General features: G+C 39.4%; 1 protein-coding gene across 3 annotated transcripts; it reads left to right on the top strand.

Moving 5' to 3' along the window:
• The first annotated feature begins 1,617 nt into the window (after positions 1-1,617).
• waca (WW domain containing adaptor with coiled-coil a) lies at positions 1,618-21,609 on the top strand. 3 transcript variants are annotated; one of them, XM_029529462.1, is made up of 13 exons: positions 1,618-1,847; positions 2,044-2,074; positions 2,858-3,047; positions 10,497-10,588; positions 11,288-11,403; positions 11,532-11,655; positions 15,636-15,879; positions 17,561-17,683; positions 18,436-18,584; positions 19,087-19,211; positions 20,168-20,363; positions 20,479-20,606; positions 20,698-21,609. In XM_029529462.1, exons 1-13 carry the CDS (start codon positions 1,807-1,809, stop codon positions 20,765-20,767), a joined length of 1,629 nt encoding a protein of 542 aa, XP_029385322.1. In that variant the 5' UTR covers positions 1,618-1,806; the 3' UTR covers positions 20,768-21,609. The 3 variants fall into 3 exon arrangements, with proteins under 3 accessions (XP_029385322.1, XP_029385321.1, XP_029385320.1); XM_029529461.1 differs by having other exon boundaries at positions 1,619-1,847; positions 11,532-11,641; positions 15,625-15,879; XM_029529460.1 differs by having other exon boundaries at positions 1,619-1,847; positions 11,532-11,641; positions 15,625-15,879; positions 18,433-18,584.
• The last annotated feature ends 3,508 nt before the right edge of the window (positions 21,610-25,117 follow it).

Here is a 25,117-nt window from a genome sequence, read left to right as displayed (position 1 = left end):
CACTTGATTTTGAAAATGGTTACTTTCAAAAATGTTATCTTATTTATGAGTCGACAGATAATGATAACTCGGTATCAGGTGGATGAATTGTGTTGCTGTGGGATTAGAATTATAAAAGTTGTTTGATACCTCCCCCTACAGGTTTGTTTACGAGAGAAAGCAACAAGTGAGCATGAACCAAAAAATGCAATTTTGAAAGGAATTGAGTGGATTTAGTCTAAGACTGTCGAACAGGAAACGTTTCATAAATTAGCTGATACAAAATGGATTTTTTTTTTTTTTTACACAAGAGTGTGCAATCGTAAATCACAGTCTCTGTCAGAACTTGTAAGACTGAACATACAGGCTCCCGAAAAGATCTCTCTCTCTCTCTTTGTGTGTGTGTGTGTGTGTGTGTGTGTGTGTGTGTGTGTGTGGTGATGTTCCAGAAACATGCTGACAATAGGAGTACCCTTCTTTTGTTCCCCCTCTCCCCAACATTAAAGTGCATTCTGTGTGAAAATGCTGCACTGCAGCTTCCTTTGTGCTCACCCTGGGATATGATGTGGGACATATTGTTTGGAAACAATAGAGTCCTACAGCTTTCTTCTGACAAATACTCACTCTGAGCCATTGACACAACCTTTTCAAAACCACAAAATGCGAAGAAGCTGCTTTGGATAAACACGCTGTTCCATTTCATACAGTGTAACCTTTATGGGTATACTGGTAATGTTTTAGTTTCTTAAATATATATACCCGTGGTACTTTCTGTTTTGTCCCAGTATTATACACGTTTATACATATACTGCAGCTTTTTTTGCTGAATTGTACGTGCAAAATCCATGTTGGAAACAGACAATGAATATAATAATGAATATACTAAAATAAAAATAATTAGTGTTACGTTAATGTCGCTCATGAAAATCCACCTTTTAAGACAACACTGCAGCTAGAACATCTGCAGGAGTATTCGTGGGTATTTGCGATATCTAAGTATAACCATTAGATGGCAGCAGGAAATAAGCCATTACCTGCTGTAGACCTGAGCTGGCCTGTCAAATATCATCTGCTGCCCTTGGTTGTGAGAATGTTGAATCAATGATTTACAAAAAAGACAAAATCCATACCCAGAGAGAGGAGACGAAAGAAAGGGTGGGAGGAAGAGAGTGATATGTCGCGGCCGTCCAATTTGACAAGTTTTTATAACTGCTCCCCCAGCCAGGTGTCCCGGATGTTGCCATCAGAAGGGGGAGGTATGGTTGCCATGTCTGTACACAATCCAGTTTGTCGTATTTAATTGGTATGTCTTAAATCCTGGATGTTTTCCCCCTACTTATTGTCGGAAATATCCTACTCCAAAAGTCTCAGACAAACACTAGAGGATTTGTACACAAAAAAATCCATTGCTTTGCGTTACGGACGGTACGTGTGTAATCGGAAAATGTGTGAACAGTATAGCACAAAACGAAAAAAAAATAAGTACTGTAAAAGCAGTACTTTGATGTTGATGATAGTGTGGTTTATAAGATTCCCTGGTGTCGTATTGAGTTTACGGGGGCTTGTCCAAACTAGTGATTGTCTAATATTTGGCAACCCGGCGCGCAGCTCCACTGCTACGTTTCCTCGGCAGATTGAGGAGCTGCTGTATCTGAGAGGGAGATGGACTGAGTGAGGGCGCTCTTCCGACCAGTGCTGCCGATAGCATTGAAATACCCATAAGCTAGGTTGAAATAATTGATGATTTCAGGTCGCCGAATCCACAAGAATATATAGTACCGTTATCAGTCTTTCACATCCCACTCTAAACACACTAACACGGCATTGATGGTAATGTATGCAAGGAAACAACCGAGACTCGGCGATGGGTAAACATCTTTCTTTAACGTTACTTATTCAGGTTTTCCTTTTCCTCGTAGCTACGCTTTGACAATCCGCCATTTTTACTGAAACCAAAATAAGTGTCTGGAAACTTGTACGTCCAGCTGTTGCAGCACTTCCAACTATTTCTCTGCATTGACATTTTAAGTTTCTTATTCACAATTGTTTTCTTTATGTTCGCAGGTGCGACCGAAGAGATTCTCAGCCCTATCAGGTACCTGTTAGCTAGCCGTAGCATGCTATCTTGCTAGCAGCAAATAAGATTAAAATGGACACTCTAGCTCAGGCTTCTGGGGAGCACCGCAGGCCCCAGTCAGTGCGGGAAATAACGCGAAAAGTAAATGGTTTTCTTTGAAAATGGCGCCTGAGCGCTGTACATTTCTCTTAACACAAACACTGTAATGTGAATGTAACACAGACTTCATGTTTTCGTCGAATTCAGCGGGTTTCGTGACGGTACAGGCGAGTTTTATTGCAGCTCAAAGCTGATGATAGCTTGCTTGCTAACCAGTCCGATTAGGGCCTGACCGCAATCTGTCATTTTAACGGTATAGCTAGCCGATCTCTGAAAACATCAAAGTACGAGAAATGTATTCATCAAACAATTGTAGCAAGCAATTTGCAATCAATAGCCAGTTAACGTAGCTATCGTTCGTTTTGTGGTAAAACGATTTGTTTACTTCGCCATTTTCAGAGAATACAATCTGTCAGTACACAAAAATACTACAATATGAAGTGAGACGTTTGTGATTATTGTTATTTAGAAATGTGGCACAAGAGGCCATTGACAGATAAATCTGGTCTGAATTCACAATGAGCTGCATGTCTGCATTTAGCTCTGCAAATCAATACCTGAAATACTCAAACTGTGAAGCGTGTGTTTTCAGACATTGTAGTTCTATGAACAGTTAAACATGATGCTTAGTTATACTGGTTTGACTGCCAATCATATCCTGCCTAAGATATTTTATGAGTTGGTGTTTTCATTTGTGCCTAGACTCTCAAATACTCATCTAAGAGCCATCCAGGAGGGGACCATCGACATGAAAAGATGCGAGACTCAGATGTCACTCCTCCCTGCAAAATGCTCAGGAGGTCTGACAGCCCTGAAAACAAACACATCGACAGCACAGGGCACGGCAGAGCAAAGGCTGTCCACACACATCGCGCCAGAGAGAGAGATGGAGGTGAGATGTGGTTATTGAGAAACAAATGGGTCTAGATTAAAAACTAATTACTCACTTTAATGACTACAGATGATGCTGTTGCAAAGTCATGGAAGGAAAAACAAGGTGTTGCTTTTCTTACTGGTCTATTATTCTTTGTAGTTGAGCGCTTTAAGACCAGATCCTTTCAACTGTGTAATTAATTGTTTTATGCTCAGACAAAGGTACAACTTGTTTTAAGCTACTAAGCTATTGGTATTCTTGCTGTTGTGATGCTGCATCAAATGGGAAGAAGCTAATAATAGATACATTAATGAAATTCAGTAGCAATTAACCATATTTTTATTTAATCAAGTTGCAATCCATGTTAACAAGTAAATCTCAGCTGTCAGCAGTTGAATAAACAGTTGTCATGCATGTTCTCATAAAAACCCACAGTCCACATATTAATGTGTGTGTATATTGAGATTATTCTGCAGTGCCATGGAAAGAAACAGCACAAAGAGTACCTAGGTGTTCAGGTGTTGTTTGGGTTTAAAAGTTCACTGAATGTAAATCTTTTTAAGGTTTTCAGTGACATCACAGGACCTCCATATAGAGTTGATGCTTTTATTTTCATTTTTATTTTTTTACAAGTATGTAGTGTTGTTCTTTTCAAGATAACAATAACATGAGGAAACACATTAATTCTCATGTGGCTTGTGGTTAAAAATAAAGTGTTATTTTAATGTGGGACTTGGCTGTAGTTTTGCTAGAGAATATTATGTTTAATTGGCACACTATATCTTTCTTATACTATCTTTTTTTTTATATATGATATATTTTATTATATTAGCTGGTTTTTCTGAGACATGTCTGTGAAACATTTTTGGGACTAATGATAGTGTTCTGTGTGCAACATCTCTGTCCTGGCAAGAGAAATGACAACACCTGTCTCTACCAACAGAGTGGCCCATGGGATTGTTTGGAGATAAAAAAAATAAATAATAATAATTAGGGGGGCATGGGGGGGGGTGGAGCTAGAGGAACATGTACGTACGTACGTACGTACGATGTACGTAAGACAAAATTTAGCATTTTATTTTTGAGATTGAAATTGTATCCTGCACTTGTATCCTACACAAATTTGAACTTTTATTTTAGCAGTCATTGGCTGTTAATGCATCCAGCAAGAGCCGGTCTTTAGCTGATAGCCCTCAAACTGAGTGTTTTGTTTATTTTTTTTTTTGTTGTTTGTTTCAACAGGATCACTTTACTGTAGTTACTAATACCATTTGATGTATCAGGTGACTCACTGCAAGTCAGGTGTTTATTGCAGAAGCAGGGATAATGAGTCAAATAAAATCAAAAACAGCAAAACAGTTTTTTGCAGAGGCATTACACGTAATGACTGTACTGTGAACAACATTGATATTATAGCGTTTAACAAACGATAGCCTATATTATGTTGTAATGGCCACAAATGTTTAGTAATTTGGACCATGTTAACAGGAAATATTTCTTCAAATTATTTGTCAAGATTTATCATCTTCAAAATTTTTAATTTTAATAATTGTTAAATGTTAAAACAAATTAGTCGGTGATGCAGATTAGCATTAGCAGCCCTGTTTGTAATTTGTTAAGGTAACCATGTAATAGATTGTTAGATTTAAAGTGAGAATGAGATGTTTTGGGAATATAAGTGACCATTAGATAAAATGGTTGAAATGGGAATAGAGTTGCTTGTAGTGATGTTCCTGCAGCGAATAATGTCTCCCCACGTCATGCTTGGGGAGTGTTTGGATCTTCAGCTTGTTGTTTTGGTTTTCTGGTCAACAGCTTTACTGTTGTGGTTTACTGAACACTGTCGTCAGTCTTGTTTCCAGCCGCAACAGGCAGCTGTTTCCACCAACGAACCGCTGATAGACTGTGTACACTATTTGCTCAGCAGCAAACAACAGAAATACAGCAACTAGCTGGTGAACGTTTAGCAGGATGCCTCAGTTAAAAAGATATGGAATATTTTGCCTGCTAGATGTACAGAAAGCCCACCTCTTGTCAACACTTAACGTCATCTTAACGTAAAAATAGTTATATCAAATACGTCTATTGATTTTATTGAGAAGTTCTTTCATATTGCAGCTTAAAAACATTTATCTGATTAAGGTTATACACACTTCTAGTATGCAGCGACTCTGTAAACTCATGGTGCAAAATAAGTAAATGGCACCTGTTGTTTTAGTGTGTTAAATGCATTGAGTCAGTGTTTTGTATTTTGTGCTGCTTGCCTCATTTTCAGTTTGGAGCCTCAAACTTAAGTCTTATTAGGTTTGAGGAAGTACAGAAAGAACACTTTCAAGTAATTTAAATCCTGTTAGTTTTATCTAATTCTTTTGCACCAAACTGGGAGTCATAGACCCGAAATAAGTGAAAGATGAGACCTGCTTACTCGTAGTCTCTGCGTTGGTTCTGTACACGTTGGTGCAATGGCCAACAAGGGCAAGGAGCCATGCATGTAGCGAGAGTGACTTTACTCTCACTACACTTGAATTACTTGAAGTCGCAAAGCAGAGTGTTTCTGAGATTGTTGTTGCTCTGCTGTGTGTGAAAAGTGAATCTTAAACTTAAAATATATGTGAGAAGCTTTAAAATGCATCACAGCCCTTGTCAAATTTGTTCTCATGTGACTTGGGGTGGATGTGGCTCAGTAGGTAGAGCGGGCTGTCCATGAATGAGAATGTAGTGTTTTGATGGCCACATTGTCCAGTCCACCATTCAAAGTGTCCGGGGGAGTATATGAGTGTAGGAACGTGTGGTAGAGGTGCACTGCATGAATGGGGCTTCAATTTTAAAGCGATATCAGTGGGTAGTAAGAGAAGAAAAGAGCTCTAGAAACACAGTCCATACACCGCTTTATTTTCATTCAAGATTTGGGACTTTTAACTTGACAAACTTAATCAATAGCTTCAGCAGATTATATATGATGTGTAGCTACTGTAGTTATAACTGTTATGCTTATTCTGTTTAAATTAAGCTTTTGGCTTGCTTTAATATGCTGTCTGCAAGTATCTGCATTTAGCCAAAGATTGGCTGGTTCTGAGCACCTTATTAATGTGAGTGCACTGCTTGTTGATGCTGGTCAAAAATTTTGTGGCTCTGGGAACTCTGCACTCCTTTTTGATTTTTCACCTGATTAGTTGCATTTGTACCTGGTACTGTTTTGGTGTAACTTCTGTTGAGCTTTTACGAGAGCTGAGGTATCAGTGTTGCCAGTGCATGAAGTGGAATTTTTAGAGCATTTAAAAAAATGTTACATAGCCATTTAATCATTCACTCTTCTTCTACTACTTACCCCCCCCCCCCCCCCCCCAAAAAAAAAATAAATAAATAAATAAATAAATAAATAAATAAAAAAAATTCTGTGACCATTGTACACCCTGGACAGGTCACCAGTCCATCACAGGGCCAACACATGGGAAACCGCATTACCTGGAGGAAACTCCTGCAGGCATGAGGCGAACATGCAAAATCCGCACAGATAGGCCCAGGAACCAAGCCTGCGACCTCATTATTGTGGGGCAACAGCGCTAACCACTATACCACCGTGCCACCCCGTAGCTTTATACGTTAATGGTAATATTATTGTGGTATACTTGTAATATAGAATCTCTTGGTTGTATTGAAGGTAATGTCATGTTTGTTTTACGTGTCAGCACTATAGTAATGTTTCCACATTGAAGCATTGCTATCTACTCACTTCCACCACTGTAGAAGTGAGTTGAGTCAGTATCGAAGCTACAATATGAATAGTGTGCTTGTACCTATGTTAAGACATGACTTAACATCAGTTTCAAAATAATCTGTTAAACTTGAATCATAAGTAATGTGTGTTGGATTGAATAGGTTATGAAGACAAGGATCTTAATGTGGATCACTGGTTTGATCTAATTTCAAAATCTTTTTTCCTGCTAATTTCAGACTTTACAAAAGTTCCATTCCAGTTTTCCATCAACAGCAGGGCATCAGAGGTGTGGTACATCTGCAAAACAGAAGCATCTCTTGGCTCCAGTGATTGTTTGTGTTGCTTGCTGAGGGGGGGGGGGGGGGGGGGGGGGGGGGTGCTAGAGCCAATCCCAGCTCACACTGGCCGAAGGCAGGGTACACCCTGGACTGGTCACCAGTCCATTGCAGGGTCAACATACAAAGACGAACAACCACTCACACTCAAGACCTATGGACAATGCAGAGTCACCCATTAACCCAAGTATGCATGTATTTGCATGGTGGGAGGAAACCGGAGTAGCTGGAGGAAATCCACGCAAGCACTGGGAGAACATGCAAACCCAGGCCTGGGAACCGCACCCACGACCTTGTCGTGGCGCAGCAGCGCTAACCACTATACTGCAATGCTACCTTGATAAACAAAACCATGAATTAAAACTTCTAGCTGCTGGTTTCTGCAGTTTGTAGTCAGATAGTCATTGCACTGGCTGCAGTTGGTTTTGAAACAGCAAAAATTCAGAAGAACTGTATCAAGCGTTACGTAGCGCATAACCATTGCACATTTCCTGGGCTGGGCTGAGGAGTTGATGTACATCTTGGCTTGCATTGACTCTGGAATGGAATTGCTACTCAGTGGAAACTGGTAAATAGATAGAATTTTTTTTTTACCTGTGTACTGTGCTGTACTGTGATCTGTAAAACAAGCAGTATAAAGTGAGACAACTAAATAGGAGCGCTTCAAGTGTGATTCACCTGTTCATGATGAAGGGGATGCTTGTGAGACTACGATCATTGGCGCAATCCGCATCTCTCAAAAATCACCAGAAGAAAATTATCAAAATGTTTTTCCATACTGATCAATATTTATCATGATCAGGTCTTGCATGTTTTGTTTTTTGTCTAAGGCTTTCATGCAGGCCAGGAATCCACATTATGCATTTACATTGTATGAAATGCCTTCCTCTACTGGTGCAGTAGAGCAATAGGGCCCAGTACTGGCAAAAGGAAAAGCGGCAGTGCTCTTGTTCTATGAGTGCATTTTATAATGATGTTTTCCTTTTTATACATTCGCAACATAAACAAAAGCAAACTAATGAAGTCAGTTTTGGTAAAATAACAAACAGCATTATTGTAATATAAATCATACTCCTGCAAAGCCAACATCTCAGATGTTTGAGGTAGTATAAAACTAAGCAAAGTGAACAAGGGGATCCTCTGGCATATTCAAACACTCCACTGTAAGACAAATATATATATATATATATATATATATATATATATATATATATATGGAAAAAGTACCTATATGAAATAGAATAAAATGCCCAGGTTTTACATTTCTGAATTTTTTTTAGATGCACAATGCAAAATGGGTAAACAGTATCCCTGCTAATACTAGACCTGCTTGTTGTTGGCTGTGCTGAATCAGGCTGATACTAGAACACATTCTCACAGACTGGGTGTGCTCAGTGGGATGGTACCTTTTTAAGGTGACAGAGAAGATTTGCTGTGTTTCCTGTCTTGGCATATTTTGCAGACCAGCTTAGTCTGCTCCTCATTACTTCTCAAATGACAAAGCCAGGTCCGAAAAATTAGAGTTCAATCACACCTTTTATCAACAATATCTTTGGTTTCTGATAATAGCACTAGCTCTGACAGCCAAAAAAAAAAAAAAAACACCACAGTGACTTGCTGTTGTCACACTAATTTCTCCCCTGTGATATCAAGTAGTCCAAAGCTTATTGTTGTTGTCAACTTGAATGTTATTACATTACATATTCGTAGCTGGATTTCTGTTCAGCTTCTGAAAATGAGTTTGGCATAGTGTCTTTCTGTGGCTAAGATTAAGATACCAAGTCGATTCTGGCAAGAATCTCAAAAAGGAATGCTGATTTACAACTTGTGGTGTTTTCTTTCATGCTACTGCACATGCTACACATTGTTGCAGCTACTCTTTGTGTTGCCGTTGCCTGTTCTGTATTTGGCCACAGAAGTTATTCAGTCTAGGACAGTGGTGTTCAGTGCAATCATCCTTTGTCCTTTGAGGATTTTCATTGCAGTTAGCTATTCCTGGTTATCACCCTGACTGGCATACAATTATATTCCCCAAGCAATTCAAAAAACACATGTCAAAATAGCTGGCGGAGCTTGTACTTTAAGCATCTAATAATGGCTGAGCGGAACTGAAGACACTGGTTGAGCTGAAGCAGGTTGTGTCTTGCTGTCTGATTGCTACCTGTAGTGGTGGTAGAGCTGCCTTTTGTTCCATTGTCAAGAAGGCAGTCTCGTACTTGGGAGAGGTTATTAAACTTAAGATGCTTTGTTAGGCAAACATTTGTAGCAACAATTTAAATTAAAGCTGCTTAATTAATAAATAGGGCATGTCCTAGAGTCTGTCTCTCAGCTCAATACATTATGCAGTTGAGAAACACTGCTGCTACTGCTGCTTCACAATCTTGTAAAATTTCATGATACAACTTGCAGCTTGCAGAGGTGCTATCACGCTTTTGATTTCTATACTGATCCACTTATTGTCCCTCTGTACATGCCAGTGAATTATCCTCTGGTACAGCAGTGAGTCAGTTGAGAAAGATGTCCAGGTTCACTATTGTACAGCTAATAATGTCTCGTAATTTGTGAAGCAGTGAAGCAAACACTATGAACTAGTGCTGAGCATTTTTTTTTTCCTCAAATTGACAAACTTTGTCATTTATCACTTATTAATGTTTGCTGTGTAGCTTGTGTCCTTTCTTTCTTTTTTGCACATAGCAAAGCTGTTAACATTTGTCGAAGGTAGTTTGTAAGGGGAAAAGCTTTACTCTCTCACAGCATTTTATGATCACAAGTGAACTGGTTGTTTATGATTCAGTAAATCAGAGTGAGTCATCTTTCTTTCCTGCCATTATCACTATCAAGGGAAATCATCTTCAGAGAAGTGGTATAGTCTGAGAAGACCTGTAGAATGTAGTATTTCTGTCTCAAATCAGATTGTTGATAGCATAAATATGTGCTGTGAATTTGTTAGTGTTGTGGTGTTCAGTCACTCACAGCTGTTTGTTCATTCACCAATCAATCACAATATAAGATTCTTGTCTACCCATTGATTTAAAAATAGAAGCTTCTATTATTGCAAATTATATTTTGACTAAATGTCGAGTCCTACCTAGTTTTGAATGCACCATTCAGATTCTTGTCGTGCACTGCATGTGGCCGTATTTAATGTGAATGCACCAAATTAGTGTGGAGGTTGACAAAGCAACCACTGGAAATGTAGCATTGTCTGACCAGAAACTAGGGGTGGGGTGGCATGGTTAATTTGCTGTCTTGGCACACTTAACTTAGGAGAGTCAATACCTGTTGTAAGATATTTTCAGACTGATGTATTTGCTCTTGTTTTCTGCCTTACCTTTATCCATGAATTTGCAAAGTTACTGTTGTCTGTTATTCTGTTACTGATGGTGTTGCTTCTCTTCTTGTCTTATGCGGCAGGGACCAGTTATTCCCCACAAGAAAACTCTCACAACCACAGCTCCCTTCATAGCACCAACTCTCATTGTAACCCCAGCAAGACCTCAGACACAGTAAGTGTTGACTCGGCCTGAGCTCAGTCAGCTGTGGACTTTGAACATCGTACAATTTGAATTGTTTCTTGGCAGGTGCTGTTGTTCAGTAGTTTGCACTTTGACATTAGGTGTTGTTGCATCTTCTTGGCACAAAGGTTCAAAAACATGAAAACAACCCTGCTTCAGTAACAGAGATAAGATCCCAGAAAACATTATCTGATACTGTCAGAGCAAAAGTGTGAATGTGATACAGGATGGATATCATTTAACTTTTTTCTCATCGTTCTCTTCATATCCTTTTTGATAAATTTGAAAATTGATTATCATTGAAAGAACCAAGCTCTCATGAAATGACAATATTGTAAGAAAAATTATCATTGTGTTTTACTTTCATCATAGGCCATTCTCAATATGAGCAATGATATGATCTAATACAACTCTTAATACATAAATATTAATAAATGCTTAATGTCTCTGAAATTCAAACTAAAGATTTCTTCCCAGTTAACAAAAAAAAAAGAAAACAGCTGAAGCTCTCTGTCTTCCACCCCCAGTCTTTAATGTGCATTTTAGATTACATTACAAGCACTTGCATCAGACTCTGTAAACACACACACACACACACACACGCACACACACACACACACAAACAAGCAAGCTTTCTGCATGGCTGGCTCCATATTTCTAAACATTTGCACTTCTTTTTTGGTGTTACAGCCTTACGAACCTGGTGACGACTGGTCAGAGCACATTAGTTCATCTGGGAAGAAATACTATTATAACTGCAGGACAGAGGTGTCTCAGTGGGAGAAGCCCAAGGAGTGGCTGGAGAGGTAGTTATAATCCATCCACCCTGACCACTGGATTATACACACCCATTTGATTTTATCCAGTGTCACATAAACATTGATTACATGGTTCATATTATGTTTGCATGCATATATTTTACTCTGTTTCCCAGGGAGCAGAGGCAAAAGGAGGCAACAAAGACTGCAGTTATCAACAGTTTCCCCAAAGACAGGGACTACAGAAGGGAGGCTATGCAAGCATCAGCAGCCCCTACTGGTTCTAGTAAGTCTTCTGCTGCTTGTTACGGTGGAGTTGTTCTAGTTTGCAGTGTGTTTTTGTTTTGTTTTGTTTTCTCATTTCCTTCTCCCTCAAACCTGCCTCTGAGCATTCAGCTTTAGCATTGTAGTTACTGCTGAGTTAATTCTGACTGTTGTTGAACTGACCTTTGGCTGATGAAAGCCAAGAAACTGAATACAAAAAGTAATGCAAAATATAATGCACTCTGGCTGTGTACTAAAGCTAATCATTTGCTGGTTCAGTTTTGGCCAAGTAGCGTTTACTGTTCCGAGATAAAAATGTTGTATATTAGAAGGCAAATTATACATTATGAACAAGTCACTGTGTCTTAAGCGTGTGTGAAGGAGATGCCAAATATTCTAAATTCAATTATATCTTTGAATTAAATAAAATGGTCATTAAATTAAAAATGTACTTTTGATTATGGGTAAAAACAAACTAACAAAAAAAGGCATTCCAACTGTGACCATAAAATAATTGAGCAAACAAGGTATGATGTGGGTTCCCCAACTTAGCTGCAGAAAGAAATTTGAGTTATTTGAAAACTTGGAGAAGTGGTGCAAAATACGGTTGGCCAGCCTAACATTTCAGCCTTAGCACACTGAGGGCACATCTTGAAAATATGCACAAAAATTATTGCAAATATGCCTTATTACGGACATGATGCACAGAAATTGACAATAAACTAGTCCTTACTGATGTGTGTTGTTTTCCTTGGAAGAATAATTTTGCCAGTTTTGACTGCATGAAATGCAAACTGAAAGGAGTGAATGAACTGTGAGAACTCACTTAATTAGGTTACAGTGCCATCCATTGGTGTTTTGGTAGCTAGTACATAGCAGCACAATTTTGATTGTAGAGTAAATGTTGTTCTTTGTCTTTCTTTCTTTATAGCCAGTGAGCTTGTTCTTTTGTCTTGTGAATGGTTTTTAAGGCCTGTTTCCATCTGTTGTCATCATGACATGCATGAAAACTCATGCCAGACAGGAAAAACTTAATTAAAATAGTTGACTAAAATTCTTTTATTACAAGAAGTTCACCCCAGGCTACTGCTACTTGTATTGCTGCTGCACACTCTTCAACAATGTCAATACCATGAATTGCTTAAAAGGTATGTCAGAGCCTAGTCCACAGTAGTGTGCAGCGGTTACCTGATGTGCTTTAGTCACATGTTCTTTATTATCCTTCACTGCTTTTATTATTGGTACATCAATGGTTACCTTTTCCCAAAAAGCCCTTTCTGCTTCAAAAAGTATTTAAGTATTTATCGAGTTATTCATACAGTTTTCTCAGATATTGTGAATGTACTTGTGGTCCTTGGTAGCGTTCTGTGTGAGAAATGTTATAATACTAGGATGTGCTTGCTGTTATGGATTCTGATACTCAGACTTAGGCATTAGCCAGTCATGAGTTCTGCCAGATACTGAAGTGAAAGAGAAAAATACGTGATGCACTAAAGAAAAGCGGAAAAGAGTCTTTACTTTATTATTTGTTACAAAAAAACTAAATGATTTTAAGAATACACAGCACTTCTAAGACGTGTGTTGGAGGAATTTACCCTTCTGATTGAATATGTTTCTGGTGTTTGTTCCTGCAGTTCGTCCTATTTCTTTTCTTTGCACTGGTGATTTCTCTATGCACTAGGTGTAACTGACATGCAGGCAGTTTTGAGAGGCAGTGTAATCCAAACCACAAGGTTGTGAGTAGAAACTAGTTGGGAGGTTGCTAGTTCTCAGTCAGTCACTGGAGTGCATGCAACTCCATCAGGTGTGTATCACAAACTGAGTCAGTTTGAAGAGAGAGTGGTATGTTAAAATGAAACTGAGAGATTTTATATACCAGGGCTACCCCTATGTTGGAATTGCTCTTGTATCTTAAACAGCTTTAAATTGTATAAATGTAATGACCTGAATGAAAGCCTCTATTATAAGACGGTTCATAATTGTAAACATGAAAAAGATTGTTCACTCTGTGCAGATGCCGGAAACCACTGGTTCAGCAGCTTTTCTTGGGTCATGTGGCTCAGTCAGCGGCCCTCAATTGATTGGAGAAGTCTTTTGCCCTGAGCAAGAAATGCATCTAGTTGTCTTATCAATAATTTTGTCAGAATAATTTTATTTAAAAAACTGTTTTAAAAAGTTGTTTGAGGTGAATAACTGCATGCATGCTCCTATATAGATTTTATACTTGACATTGTGAAAGGGTCATCCCAGTGAGTCCTCTTCACTGCAGCAGTTAAACAGATTTTAGTTTGTTGGCTTGATCACTGAAGCAGCAGGGAAAATTTTAATAGATCAGGGGATTAAACAGATCCTTCACTGTATTTTAAGACTCTTAAAAATATTTTTTTATCTTCTGCAATCATAAATTTAGAAAAGCTATAAAAAACTAGTAGCTCTTAATAGTAAAAATAAAATAAAATAAAAGCCAAACTGATTTAAAGCATGCATATAGCAATTCATCTTTCAATAAAGGCCAATGATTGGCTGTATGTTATTTTGAAATATTGGCTTTTGGATACCAAGGGCAAGTATTTTATGAGTACTCTTGCCTTTATGTTGTAAGAATTTCAATAAAATTTCTAATAATTTGTGTGCTGCAACCCGGTAAAGGAAAATCGATTGAAGATGGATGGATTGATGTGTTTATTGTTTATTGATGCAGCTGCTGTAAAGTCTCATGCATTCATTAAATAAAATCAAGGTAACACATTGTTGTAGGGCTGTACAACTGTTATCTTTTAACAGACAACACTGGTTCACTCATCAGCAAAATCAAACTTTGGGTGCATAATGCAATCAGGCCACCTGCTTAAGAAAGATTATGCATGAGATGGTGAAAATGTGCGTGGAAGTGAAAAATTCATCAGGCAGAGTGGTAAGTGACTCAGACACACAGGTTCTCTGAGCTCCGATGGCAATTATCATTAGCAAGGCAGTATAGAAGTTAGAACAGACGCCATATCAGCTGTCACCAATTACTGTTAAACAACCTGGCTGCAGTAAGTTTGCATGCTCGCTGTATAAATTGCTGTTTGCATGTAAAAGATAGTGTTATAATATAAATCCATTGAATGTGAGTTGTCCGTTTTGTTTTTGTTTTTTCTAGTGAAAAAAGTCAGGTCACTGGAAGTTTGGTAAATAAATATTCAGACCAATATTCAGATAATTTAAGTGTGTGGACTTGATATATCTGAACCACAATCTCCAGTAACACTGAAATAATTGCATAATTACTGAATAAGATAGTTTGAGCAGTAAATAATGTAATGCCTAATATGTCGTACTTGTGGTATGCAGACGAATTGATAGGTAGACCATCACCTACAGGCCACTGTTAGTGGAAGGAGTTGCACATATTTACCTCTGACGAACCAGAAACCAACCTTAAATTAGGTCAGGAGTTGCTGGTTTTGTCCACTCATGAACCACCAAAACACCCAAAATATAGAGCCACCCCTCTTTATTGAACCAAGAACTAATCGAAATCAATTTATGACATTCCTGGAGGCCACCATTTTAGTTCAATTCAATGTCTGCTTTTTGGGGTACTCGAGTGGCTCCCCAAGAAGAGTAAACACAGAGGCTCAGTCACAGCTGCAGCTGCATGGGTTTAGTTCTGACCTGTGACCATCCTTTCTGTCTCCCTGACTACTGTCTCTGAACATTGTCTGATTATGATCCGTAATGAGCAAATTTTGATATGTACTCATGGACAGTTTTTGATCTTCTTATTGGCTGCACTTTCTTGTAGTCAATGATCCAAAATAACATTCCTACATTATCTTTTTCTTAAGTCTGTGAAAAAGCATCATAAACCTTGTAAAGAATCTGAAATTTTAGATATATTCTGCCAGAGATCTAATGCCATATTTCCACTCAAATTAGCTGGAGGGCTGTGTTGTGGTTTGTATTAGGGAATTAGGTGTGCCACAACTAAAACTACATTGCCCTTTTTTCTCATTGCAGAGTCAGCCCAGGGGGAGAAGCCCACTGCAACCCTTGCCACCCAGTCCCAGTCCTCATCCTCAGGCTCAGGGACCTTGAACCAAACATCAGGGCCCGCTGGGTCATCAGCGTCCACGGTGCCCGTGTCTCCAGTTTCACAGTCCCCCGCCCCTCCACTACTCCAAGACCCCACCCTGCTTCGCCAGCTTCTCCCAGCACTTCAGACTGCCCTACAGCTCAACAATGCCAGTGTGGACATGGCAAAAATCAATGAAGGTAAAAAGCAGATCTAGGAAAAAAGTGATTCTAAAGAACATCCAGTCCTGCTGCAAGGCTCCATGAGAGCTAGCTAGATGATTGTTTTAAATGTGCTGCACCTCTATCAGCTGTTAGTCAGACTGCTCTTTGTCTATTTGGCATGACATCATAATCTGTCTTACTGGTCTGAGCACACAATTGCATGCTGTCTTAGTTGCTATCCCAATTATACTGTGCTGTTTGTATTGTCGTGGGTGAATCCCTGGCCCAGGTGGTTCACTGTGTCAAAGACCAGAAATATTTTGAGTTTAGTTGGTATGAGAAGAAGGAATAGAGCAGCAATACAATAACTGTGGAGGCTGCTGCTGAAGAGCCTGCAGGCTCAACCCACTAGGGATGAATACAGATATTTGCATGAAGAAAAGCTAGATTTTCAAAGACTGCAGTATCCATAAAGTGTGAAACTTAATTTTGGAGAAAATCGTTTTCCAAAATTTGTGATTGCTCTGAAAGTTTGACTCAGACATCCTCTCTATGTCGGCCCTACATGTGAAGGGAGCTGTCTCGTACACTGACCTACTGTACAATACACACAAAAAGACCCTACTCATAGAGAGAACTTAAACATTCAAACGTATGGTAGAGTCTTTTACATATCTTCTTGGAAACACGAGCCATCTCTTTAAACTGCCACTGAGCGTCACATACAGCAGGAGGTAGGCACAGTTCTCGACTGCAACCTCAGTGATGAGTCACCCAGTGTTGAACCAGGTGTTTTGTGTGTAAACAACCTGAAGCCACCCACACAAAGCCAATGTGGGTTATTGATGAAATATAACCATAACAATCTTCTGAATCTTGGTTCATTAGTTAATTTTTAGGTCACTGGGAACATTATTTCCCTCATTACAAAATCAAGCTGTAATGGTGATAAGTTGACTAATGAAGTTTAGTACTCAGGGATATTAGTGTAGTACATGTGAGAAAATAAAGTATGGTACTTCTATACAAGGTAGTGTTAACTGTACCATTAAAGTATTGAATAGTTGGTTGTGTATGTGGAGGATCTGCTATTGTTGCTGGTATTGGTACGCACATGATAATTTACCAAGCAGATATTGTCATAACTTCATCATAAGTACTCTCAGAGTAAGAACTTAAATTTCACAATGATCCACCAGCTTTATGAAATGGGCAGTTTCCAGTTCACCCAATGGCCAGTGTGGTCCAGGAGTGATTGTTTTACCTGGGTGGGGTATGCGCTGGGTATAATAGCGGTCACAATGTTTATTAACCTTTCTAAACTTCTAAACTGAATGTTTGTGCCATCAGAGAAATGCAGGCACTTCACAGCCAAATAGGCTCATTACAGTAATTCCACTCGCACTGTAGCTGGAAGTCAGCGAATCCATTCCTTCATTGTTAACCATTAAAACATTCTTTCAACATACGTTAAACTGCCTGATATCAAAGATTCTAAGCATTCTGGTAAAATGATTTTTATTTTTTTTGTTTGTTTATTTTGTTCGGTGCTGAAATCCGTCAGTCTTAATGTGAGATAGTTAAAAGCTTGTTTACATTTTACAACACAGTTCTCATTTTGGCATATTCAGTTTGATACAGTGCAGAAACTAATAGCAGAGATAGAGGCAGGACATCAGCACATTGTGACTGTGTATCTGTTTTTCTGTTTGTGTAGTTCTTACAGCTGCTGTCACACAAGCTTCATTACAGTCGATGCTTCATAAGATCCTCACTGCTGGACCGTCAGCTTTCAATATCACTACTATCCTCTCTCAAGCTGCCCAACTCTCCAGCCAAGGTAAATGAACATATGTTCAGAGCTGCATAGAAATATGGTCAGTAAGATGTGATGTATAATGGCTTTGACTGATGAGCAGAGATAATTTAAAGGAATTCCTTTGGTTTTCCTGTGGGATAAAAACTGGATAAGGTTAAAATAAGATGATATCATCTGCCAATACAGTGTTAGTAATTTAAGGCACATTCCCAAATTCAAGCATTTCCCCTCACCCTCTGTTTGCATGTTCCCATGGAGGCTGCGCCACATAGCAAACACGCTGTAATACAATGTTTTCAGTGATCAACTTTATATATATACACACACACACTCCACTCTTCATTAGCCCGCCTCAGCTGCCAGTGGCACTTGTATTGAAGTGGTAGTGGGGAGGGGTTGGTTTTGGATGTGATGGGCTATAGTTTTCATTGATATTTACTCATACAGGCCAACCAGAACCATTTGGACAGGTCCAATAAGAAAGAATGGGTATTTGTTGTCCAGTTACCTTTAAACCCCTTGACTCATACACATTTCTGTCTGTGCTGATGTAGAATCAAAGTTGAGACATGACATTTTAATGCCGTGTCCATTATCTTTTTTTTATCGAATGTGCTGAGGCTAACGAATAAGAAATGAAGGCTCGTCAAAATGCTTTCATCCTGGACTGTAGTGCTATTCCTGTTCAATGTTGAATGTAGTGAACTGTGTCCCTTTCATTATCTGTTTTTTTTTTTCTTTTTCTTTTTCTTTGGCCCATGTTTCTCCAGCAGCTCAACAATCCAACCAGTCACCGATGTCATTAACGTCAGATGCCTCATCGCCCAGGTCCTATGTTTCTCCAAGGATTAGCACACCACAGACTAACGCTGGTCCTCTAAAGCCCCTCTTCAGCACGCAGCCTGTCATATCACAGCCAAAAGTAAGACCATAGTAATATAATGTAGAGGATTGACTAAAAATGACCAGCAAATTTTGTTCCGTCATCAAGGATAACTAACAATTCGGTGTCTAAGTGTTGATGGCACATATGTCAATATTCTGAGGGGGAACTATTTTTATCAGAGCCAATTTGCTGTTGGATTTCTGAAATATAAAGCATTTATTTTATTTTTTAGTTATTGCAGAGACTAAAAGGAAGTAAACTTCTGAATCACGTTTCAAAAGGAGACTTTTACACTAAAATGACATTTACTGAAGTTGCATGTTCAAGGCTGAAGTTCAATGACATTTTAGGTATACCAGAAAATAAACTTGCATAAAGTATTTGCAAGGGGAGTCGGCTGCATCTTTTACTTACTGCACAGTGGATCGTGTGATGTCGAAGCCAGACTAAAGAAATTAAAGATTTGAGGAGAGAAAGATTTGTACAAACAGGGAATTCAATTTACTCTGTGGTTTCTTTTCTAACTTGTTGCATTCAGGTGAGCACGCCAGCGGTGAAGCAGGCGTCTCATCCCCAGCCCACCTCCCAGCAGCCCCTCTCCAGCGATAAGCAGCATAGTCATGATGCCACCACAGCCTCGCCACGCACCCTGCAGCGCCAAGGGTAGGTAGTACCAAACCCACTTAATAAATAGTATTGTAAGTGAAATAATGTACCTCAGTGGGTAATACCTGACAGCAGTTCGGTAAATATGGGTCTTCTTTGTCGGCCATACCTGTGGAAGCGTGGATATGTCAGATGTTGCCTGCATATAGATCGTTAGCATTTGTTGTAATGACAAATCTTAGTCACCTTCTCCCTGCTGATTTTGAGTATTTTTGGCCTTGGTCCTTGGCCATCTATCTCTGATTCTGCTCTTGTAGTTGAATGTATTGAAAGTGCGGTCTGCCAAAATATGGTCTAGTCCACTTACAAATGCATCACAGCAGTTCCATCTGCTGGTCATTAATGGAACAACCTGTGGTTGTTGCCCTCCTCCATTCACTTTTTTGATAAGAGATGTTTATTCAAATGAAGTCAATGTAAATATATGAACAGATTTATTTTTTCTGTGCTTGACATTGGGTGATGTAGATAGAAATTTACATTAGCATAAATCAAATAAGTTTGGCAACTCCAGTGCTGCTCATTGAGTTACTCAATCTGGATACTGAAGATGCAGACGAGGTATCACAAACAAGGATATAAGTAACAATTAATTTCATTATATTTTATAATAACAATTCCTGTTTGGTCTATAACACATCAAAAATTTCAAACAATATTTTTTTTTAAAAATAATTTATTTAATAAACTGGTTGATTCATAGTGAATTTTTCTAATGGTTTAAACTGGCATTGTGCATTCTCCTGTCAGCCCATGCAGATGGGGCCATTTACACTGAGGTTACACATTTTTATCCAGTTTCAGACTTGCGGTGTTATTCTGTGAACACATCTGACATGTCCAATGTCATTAGTCATTAGTGTCCACTTTTCTATTATTTGAAAAGGTTTTTTTTTTTTTTTTTTATAAAGCTCAGCTCTCAAATGTCTGGCTTCACCATCTGTTCATTGCAGCAGTCAGAGGAGTCCCTCCCCTGGTCCTAATCATGTCGCCTCCAGCAGCAGCAATGCTCCCAACTCTGCCTCCGCTCCCCCCTCGGCTTCAGCGGCTCGGCCTTCCTGCTCCTTCACCCCCACCCTTGCTGCCCACTTCAATGAGAATCTCATCAAGCATGTGCAGGGGTGGCCTGCTGAACATGCAGAGAAACAGGTTTGTCAATAATTTCCCTTAAAGGACTGAACTGGAGAAATAACGGCTTTTGTGCTAGTTCTGGTCTCCATGACAACACACATCAAAGCTAATTTATGTGTGATGATCTTGCAAGGCATCAAGACTACGTGAAGAGGCTCACACTATGGGGAGCATCTGCATGTCTGAGAACTGCACCGAGCTCAAAAACCTGCGGTCTTTGGTTAGAGTCTGTGAAATTCAAGCAACATTGCGTGAGCAGAGGTAAGAGACGATTTTAGTCAAGAAGCCAACACCTGTGGACATGTGAGGTCAACTTCAATAACGCTAACTGTGCTCTCTTTCTCTCCCACAGGATACTGTTTCTGAGACAGCAAATCAAAGAACTTGAAAAGTTGAAGAATCAGAATTCATTCATGGTCTGAGAACTTCTGGTTTGTGCGTTAAGGCAAGCGTTGGGAGGGGGACGGGGGGAAAAGACCCATTGCACATAGTTGGAAGCGGGGGAGAGAGCAGTTCCGTTCCTCTTGAGCCCAGTCTTACACACACACACACACACGCACACACACGCACACACACAAAACAGTGGCAGTCAGGTTGCCCTTGGACCGTTGGGCTGGGAGAACCAAGAGGGAGAAAATGAAGAGCTGTTGTGGGAGAAGGGGGGAGGGGTTGGGTGATTTACAAATTTTGTAAAAAACCCTCAATGGAAAAAAAATGTAGATTTCTTGTAGATGTTATTATCTATGTTGTAAATATGTTTTGTAGATTGAAGCCATGGAAAGCCATGCCTATCAAAGCTTTTGACATCCAAACTAATCAACGCCTAGGCGGCTACATTCATTAGCTAGCCTTTCCTTCATGTTAACTCCTTTGCAGACTTAAAGCTTCATTCTGTCGGCTAGATCATTGAACCATTGAGCACATGTGACCTGCATGTAAACGGAGGTGGATGTTTGAAGCCATTTATTTTACACACAAGCTGAGCATAAAGCATCAAAGTAGTTCCTCTCCTCAAATGCCGGTTAATCTGATGACTGTCTGGATTCTGCCCCTCTTGGCTCCTCTGGGTGAACTGTACCGTGTACTCAGGCATGGTAGACAACCCCACCCCTCAGGTCTGTCATGGCTGCTCACAATGGTTCAGTGATCTGTTTGCAGCTTCTGGTGGCCCTGCATTTCCCAGTCTGAAAAAACAGTGCCTGGTGGTGTGGTGGAGTGATTTAAAATAAAATAATAATGCAACAAAAAAATTAAAAATAAAAATCTTAGATATATAATGGCGTGATGCTTTGGACCATTCCCATTACTCTCCCTTTGCCTCTGCCCTGCCCTGTTGCACCTTCTCCTGGGACACCAACACCACACCATCCTTGTTGGGTTTTTTGTTTTCTTTGTTTTTTTTTTTTTCCCCTCTTTTGTCCCTTTTTAAGCTGAGGTGGTTCCACTGGTTCATTCCTTTGTACAGTTGCTAACATAACAATGAAGTTTTAAGAAGAGGATGCAGAGTTCAAAAAGGTTTTATTTATAAGAGTTGTAGTGACGAAGGGGAAATCACTGATATCCATGCGTTGAGTTTTCATTTGCACCCAATTCAGGAGTGGTATCACAGAAGGTTAGAGGGAGACATGACCTGGATCACCTTTTGAGTCAGTGCAGGGCACCAAGAGGTCACAAGGTCAAATGTGAAATGTATGTATTGTAATAAACATGTTAAACTAAAATGAGCACTGGTTATTTCATTGGAATATTAGGATTGGTTCATAAGCTAGTGCCTTGTTGAAAGTCTTAAGCCTTGTTCACATCTTCTTGTATCCCCTTTGACCAACAACAGTAAGATCTTCGACAGGCGTGTCGTGCACAGGGTTGTTTTCCCAGCACGTTCCATTCCTCTCTGATTTTGTTCATCCCCCACTGATGAAGAGCAGGGTCCTATGCTGCAAAGGCCTGTTTTTTTTTTTTTTTTTCTCCCCTCTTCCCTCCACCACACTATCTTAATGAGTCTACGACTGAGCTACGCCACACATTCAGTAAAGGTGACCACATCGTTGCTTTGTATATTGTTTCCTGAAGTATATTGACAAATGAAATAAAATATGCCTCCCCAGGGCCGCAGTGTTCTTGGGTTATTGATGGTCCCGATAGCTTCACTTTGTCTCCTAATTTCACAGAGGCCATGTCTTCAGAAGATCAAAATACTGACTATCTAAAACTGAGAAGAAACTAAATTGCATTAGAATAGAAGATGTCAGTACTCTGAAGTAGACCAGACAAACTGTATATTAACAGCACTGAGATAAACGGTCTGAATGTTGAATAGTAGTAAAAAAAAAAAAAAAAGGAGCTGCGTAGTTGCATGATTTTGTGAGTGCTGATCTTAGGTGTTTTAACAAATGATTCACCCACTTTCTAAGCTAGAAACGGGAGTTAAAAGGAGACAATCTTAAATAGCTTTAACAATGCATTTAAAGAAGCATCAGGCTCCATCGGCCAGGGCCTGAGTGTAGACATCGGGGTATGAAACTAGCACAGATTAAATGCCTCAGAATTTAGAGCACTCTGATTTAATCTTTAAATTGTTGCGTAAAATAGTCTTTGACAGGTAATTCAATTTAGACATATACATCATAACCAAAAATTGTATTTTCTTTATAGTTGATGCAAGGAAGCTGCTTGTGTGTGAATTCACGTGGGTTCATCAGTGGAGTGTGTCAAGATGAAGGAGTCATAAAGCAGTGAAGACAATGTTTTATAAATCCATTAATATTCACTGAGTAATGAATACTATGGATGTATTCATCCAAAAGGGCATGTAATTATATTAAAAAAAAAACCAAAATCATCTTATTGCTCATCTCAATCAAAAAACTACATCAATTTCAAGTCTGACTTCAGTACAATCAGCACATTTTCTCTCAAAGCCAAATGAAATCATAGTGATATCTCACTATGAGATATCATAGTGAACAGTACAGAGTTTACTAAAATGTATTTATGAACTAATTGGATACTTTTTTTTTTTTTTTCCATTCTGAGATTTTCAGGCCAAAGTCTGAGTTGGACGGCATGACTGTAAACCTTTTGGGCCATCGACCTTTGGCCTGCAGGGGGCAGCAGCTCCTCTGCGTTTCCTCCCTGAAGCAAGACAGAATAATTCACTGAACTGTGGACAGCATCTCGTGGTCGAAGAAGATAGAAGATAACTGAGATTTAATTTATATTTCACATTTCGACTTTATTATCCAGTCTACATACTCAGACACACAGACTTCATGAAAGGGGCACAAAAAGTTTATTCTGCATTTGTATATAAAAGAAAAAATGAATTTTTCCCTTATCACTTATATATTTTGTCTTGTATGGATGTGGAAAAGCCTTGAAGCTGTGTTGAAAAGTTAAATGTGTGCTAAACCATCATTTTTAATTTGTTTGGATTCTTAGAGTGATTCCTTATAAATCTGAGCAACCTTTCAACACTGTTACCAGTCAATAACTGTACCAGTCCAGGTCATGATTGTCTCACCTATCATGCACTGTGACACCCTCACAGATTGTCCAGAATGCAGTGGACCGTCAAGCCCTAAAATGCAAAGCCAACTGTCCTTCTCCTTGACCTCCACTGGCCACCCCTGGCCCCCTAAATCAAATTCCACTCAGTAACTCTTGAGCTCAGTCATACAGCTCTATGCTCCCACTCTGACTGAGTTTCTGAAAAGAAAGTCAATGGAATCTCTACTGAGAATTTCTTGAAGAGTAATTTCTTCAGAGAGTAGCTCTTCTCCTAACATCTTTAACAGTATTTTCACAGCCCTTTGTGGAAGTCTTTACCTTGTCTCCTTCAGAAGTCAAAAAGATGTTACACTCATAGTCACTTTATATAAAACTGTCTGCCAGATCAGTCAAGGTAAAAACAAGCTGTATTTATTCTAATAAAGAACATGGACGCTATATGTCCATTTCCGTTAAAGTTTTATTTCCTGGGTTAAACAGCATGAAACTCGATTGGGAACCAGCCAAAATAAGTAGAGAGATGCTCTATGGTCAGGTCAGACTTTACCATGCTTGTAAAAAAAAAAACCTGCAGCACAAACTAACATCCCAGAAGCAGAGCCTGATTATCAACCACTCCTGATGATCAAATAGTGGTTATCTACAGTCATCTCTCCATGAGGATAAGAGAACACAGTGCTACTGGATTAAATCTCGTCATATTAGAGGAAAAACAAAGGTGGATGCCATCCGTTTCCTGCCCTAAAGCACTCAAGATAAAGTCTGCATGAATGTCTGTAACACAATCTGAAACATCAAAGCTGCTGAGAGCACAGTCTCCCTGTATTTCCACCCCCTGACCCTCACGCCCATGCAGCCAGAGTTTGATCCAGTATCCAGAATGAGATGGGCCACAGAGGATGGAGACAGTCTGCCTCCTTTCTCATTCTTCAGAGACCTTGATACGGCTTACATCAAAGAGAGAAGAGGAAGATGGGAGGTGTCGTAGGAAGTCTGTCTGACCTTCACATGTCTCCGTGCATCATGCCGGGTGTGGTCTACAGCATCTGACTTGGGGCATTTGTGCAAACTCAGGTAATTTTGGTTAGTTATCCCCCCTTGGAGAGCTGGTTTGTAGCTTATGTTGTGTTTCAGGTTATATTCTGTTTTGATGTCAGCTATCTCAAAGTGGCTCGACGTCTGCCCCTTCCTCATCATTATCATTGGCCATCAATCGTTACCCCAACAGTGGGGTCCTTTTGTTAAGCAAAGCCCCTCCTGTCTGT

This window comes from Echeneis naucrates, chromosome 20, assembly GCF_900963305.1.
Source record: "Echeneis naucrates chromosome 20, fEcheNa1.1, whole genome shotgun sequence".
NCBI classification, from domain to species: domain Eukaryota; kingdom Metazoa; phylum Chordata; class Actinopteri; order Carangiformes; family Echeneidae; genus Echeneis; species Echeneis naucrates.
The sequence above is the reverse complement of the archived record's forward strand: the minus strand, read 5'-3'. Positions and strand labels throughout refer to the sequence as shown.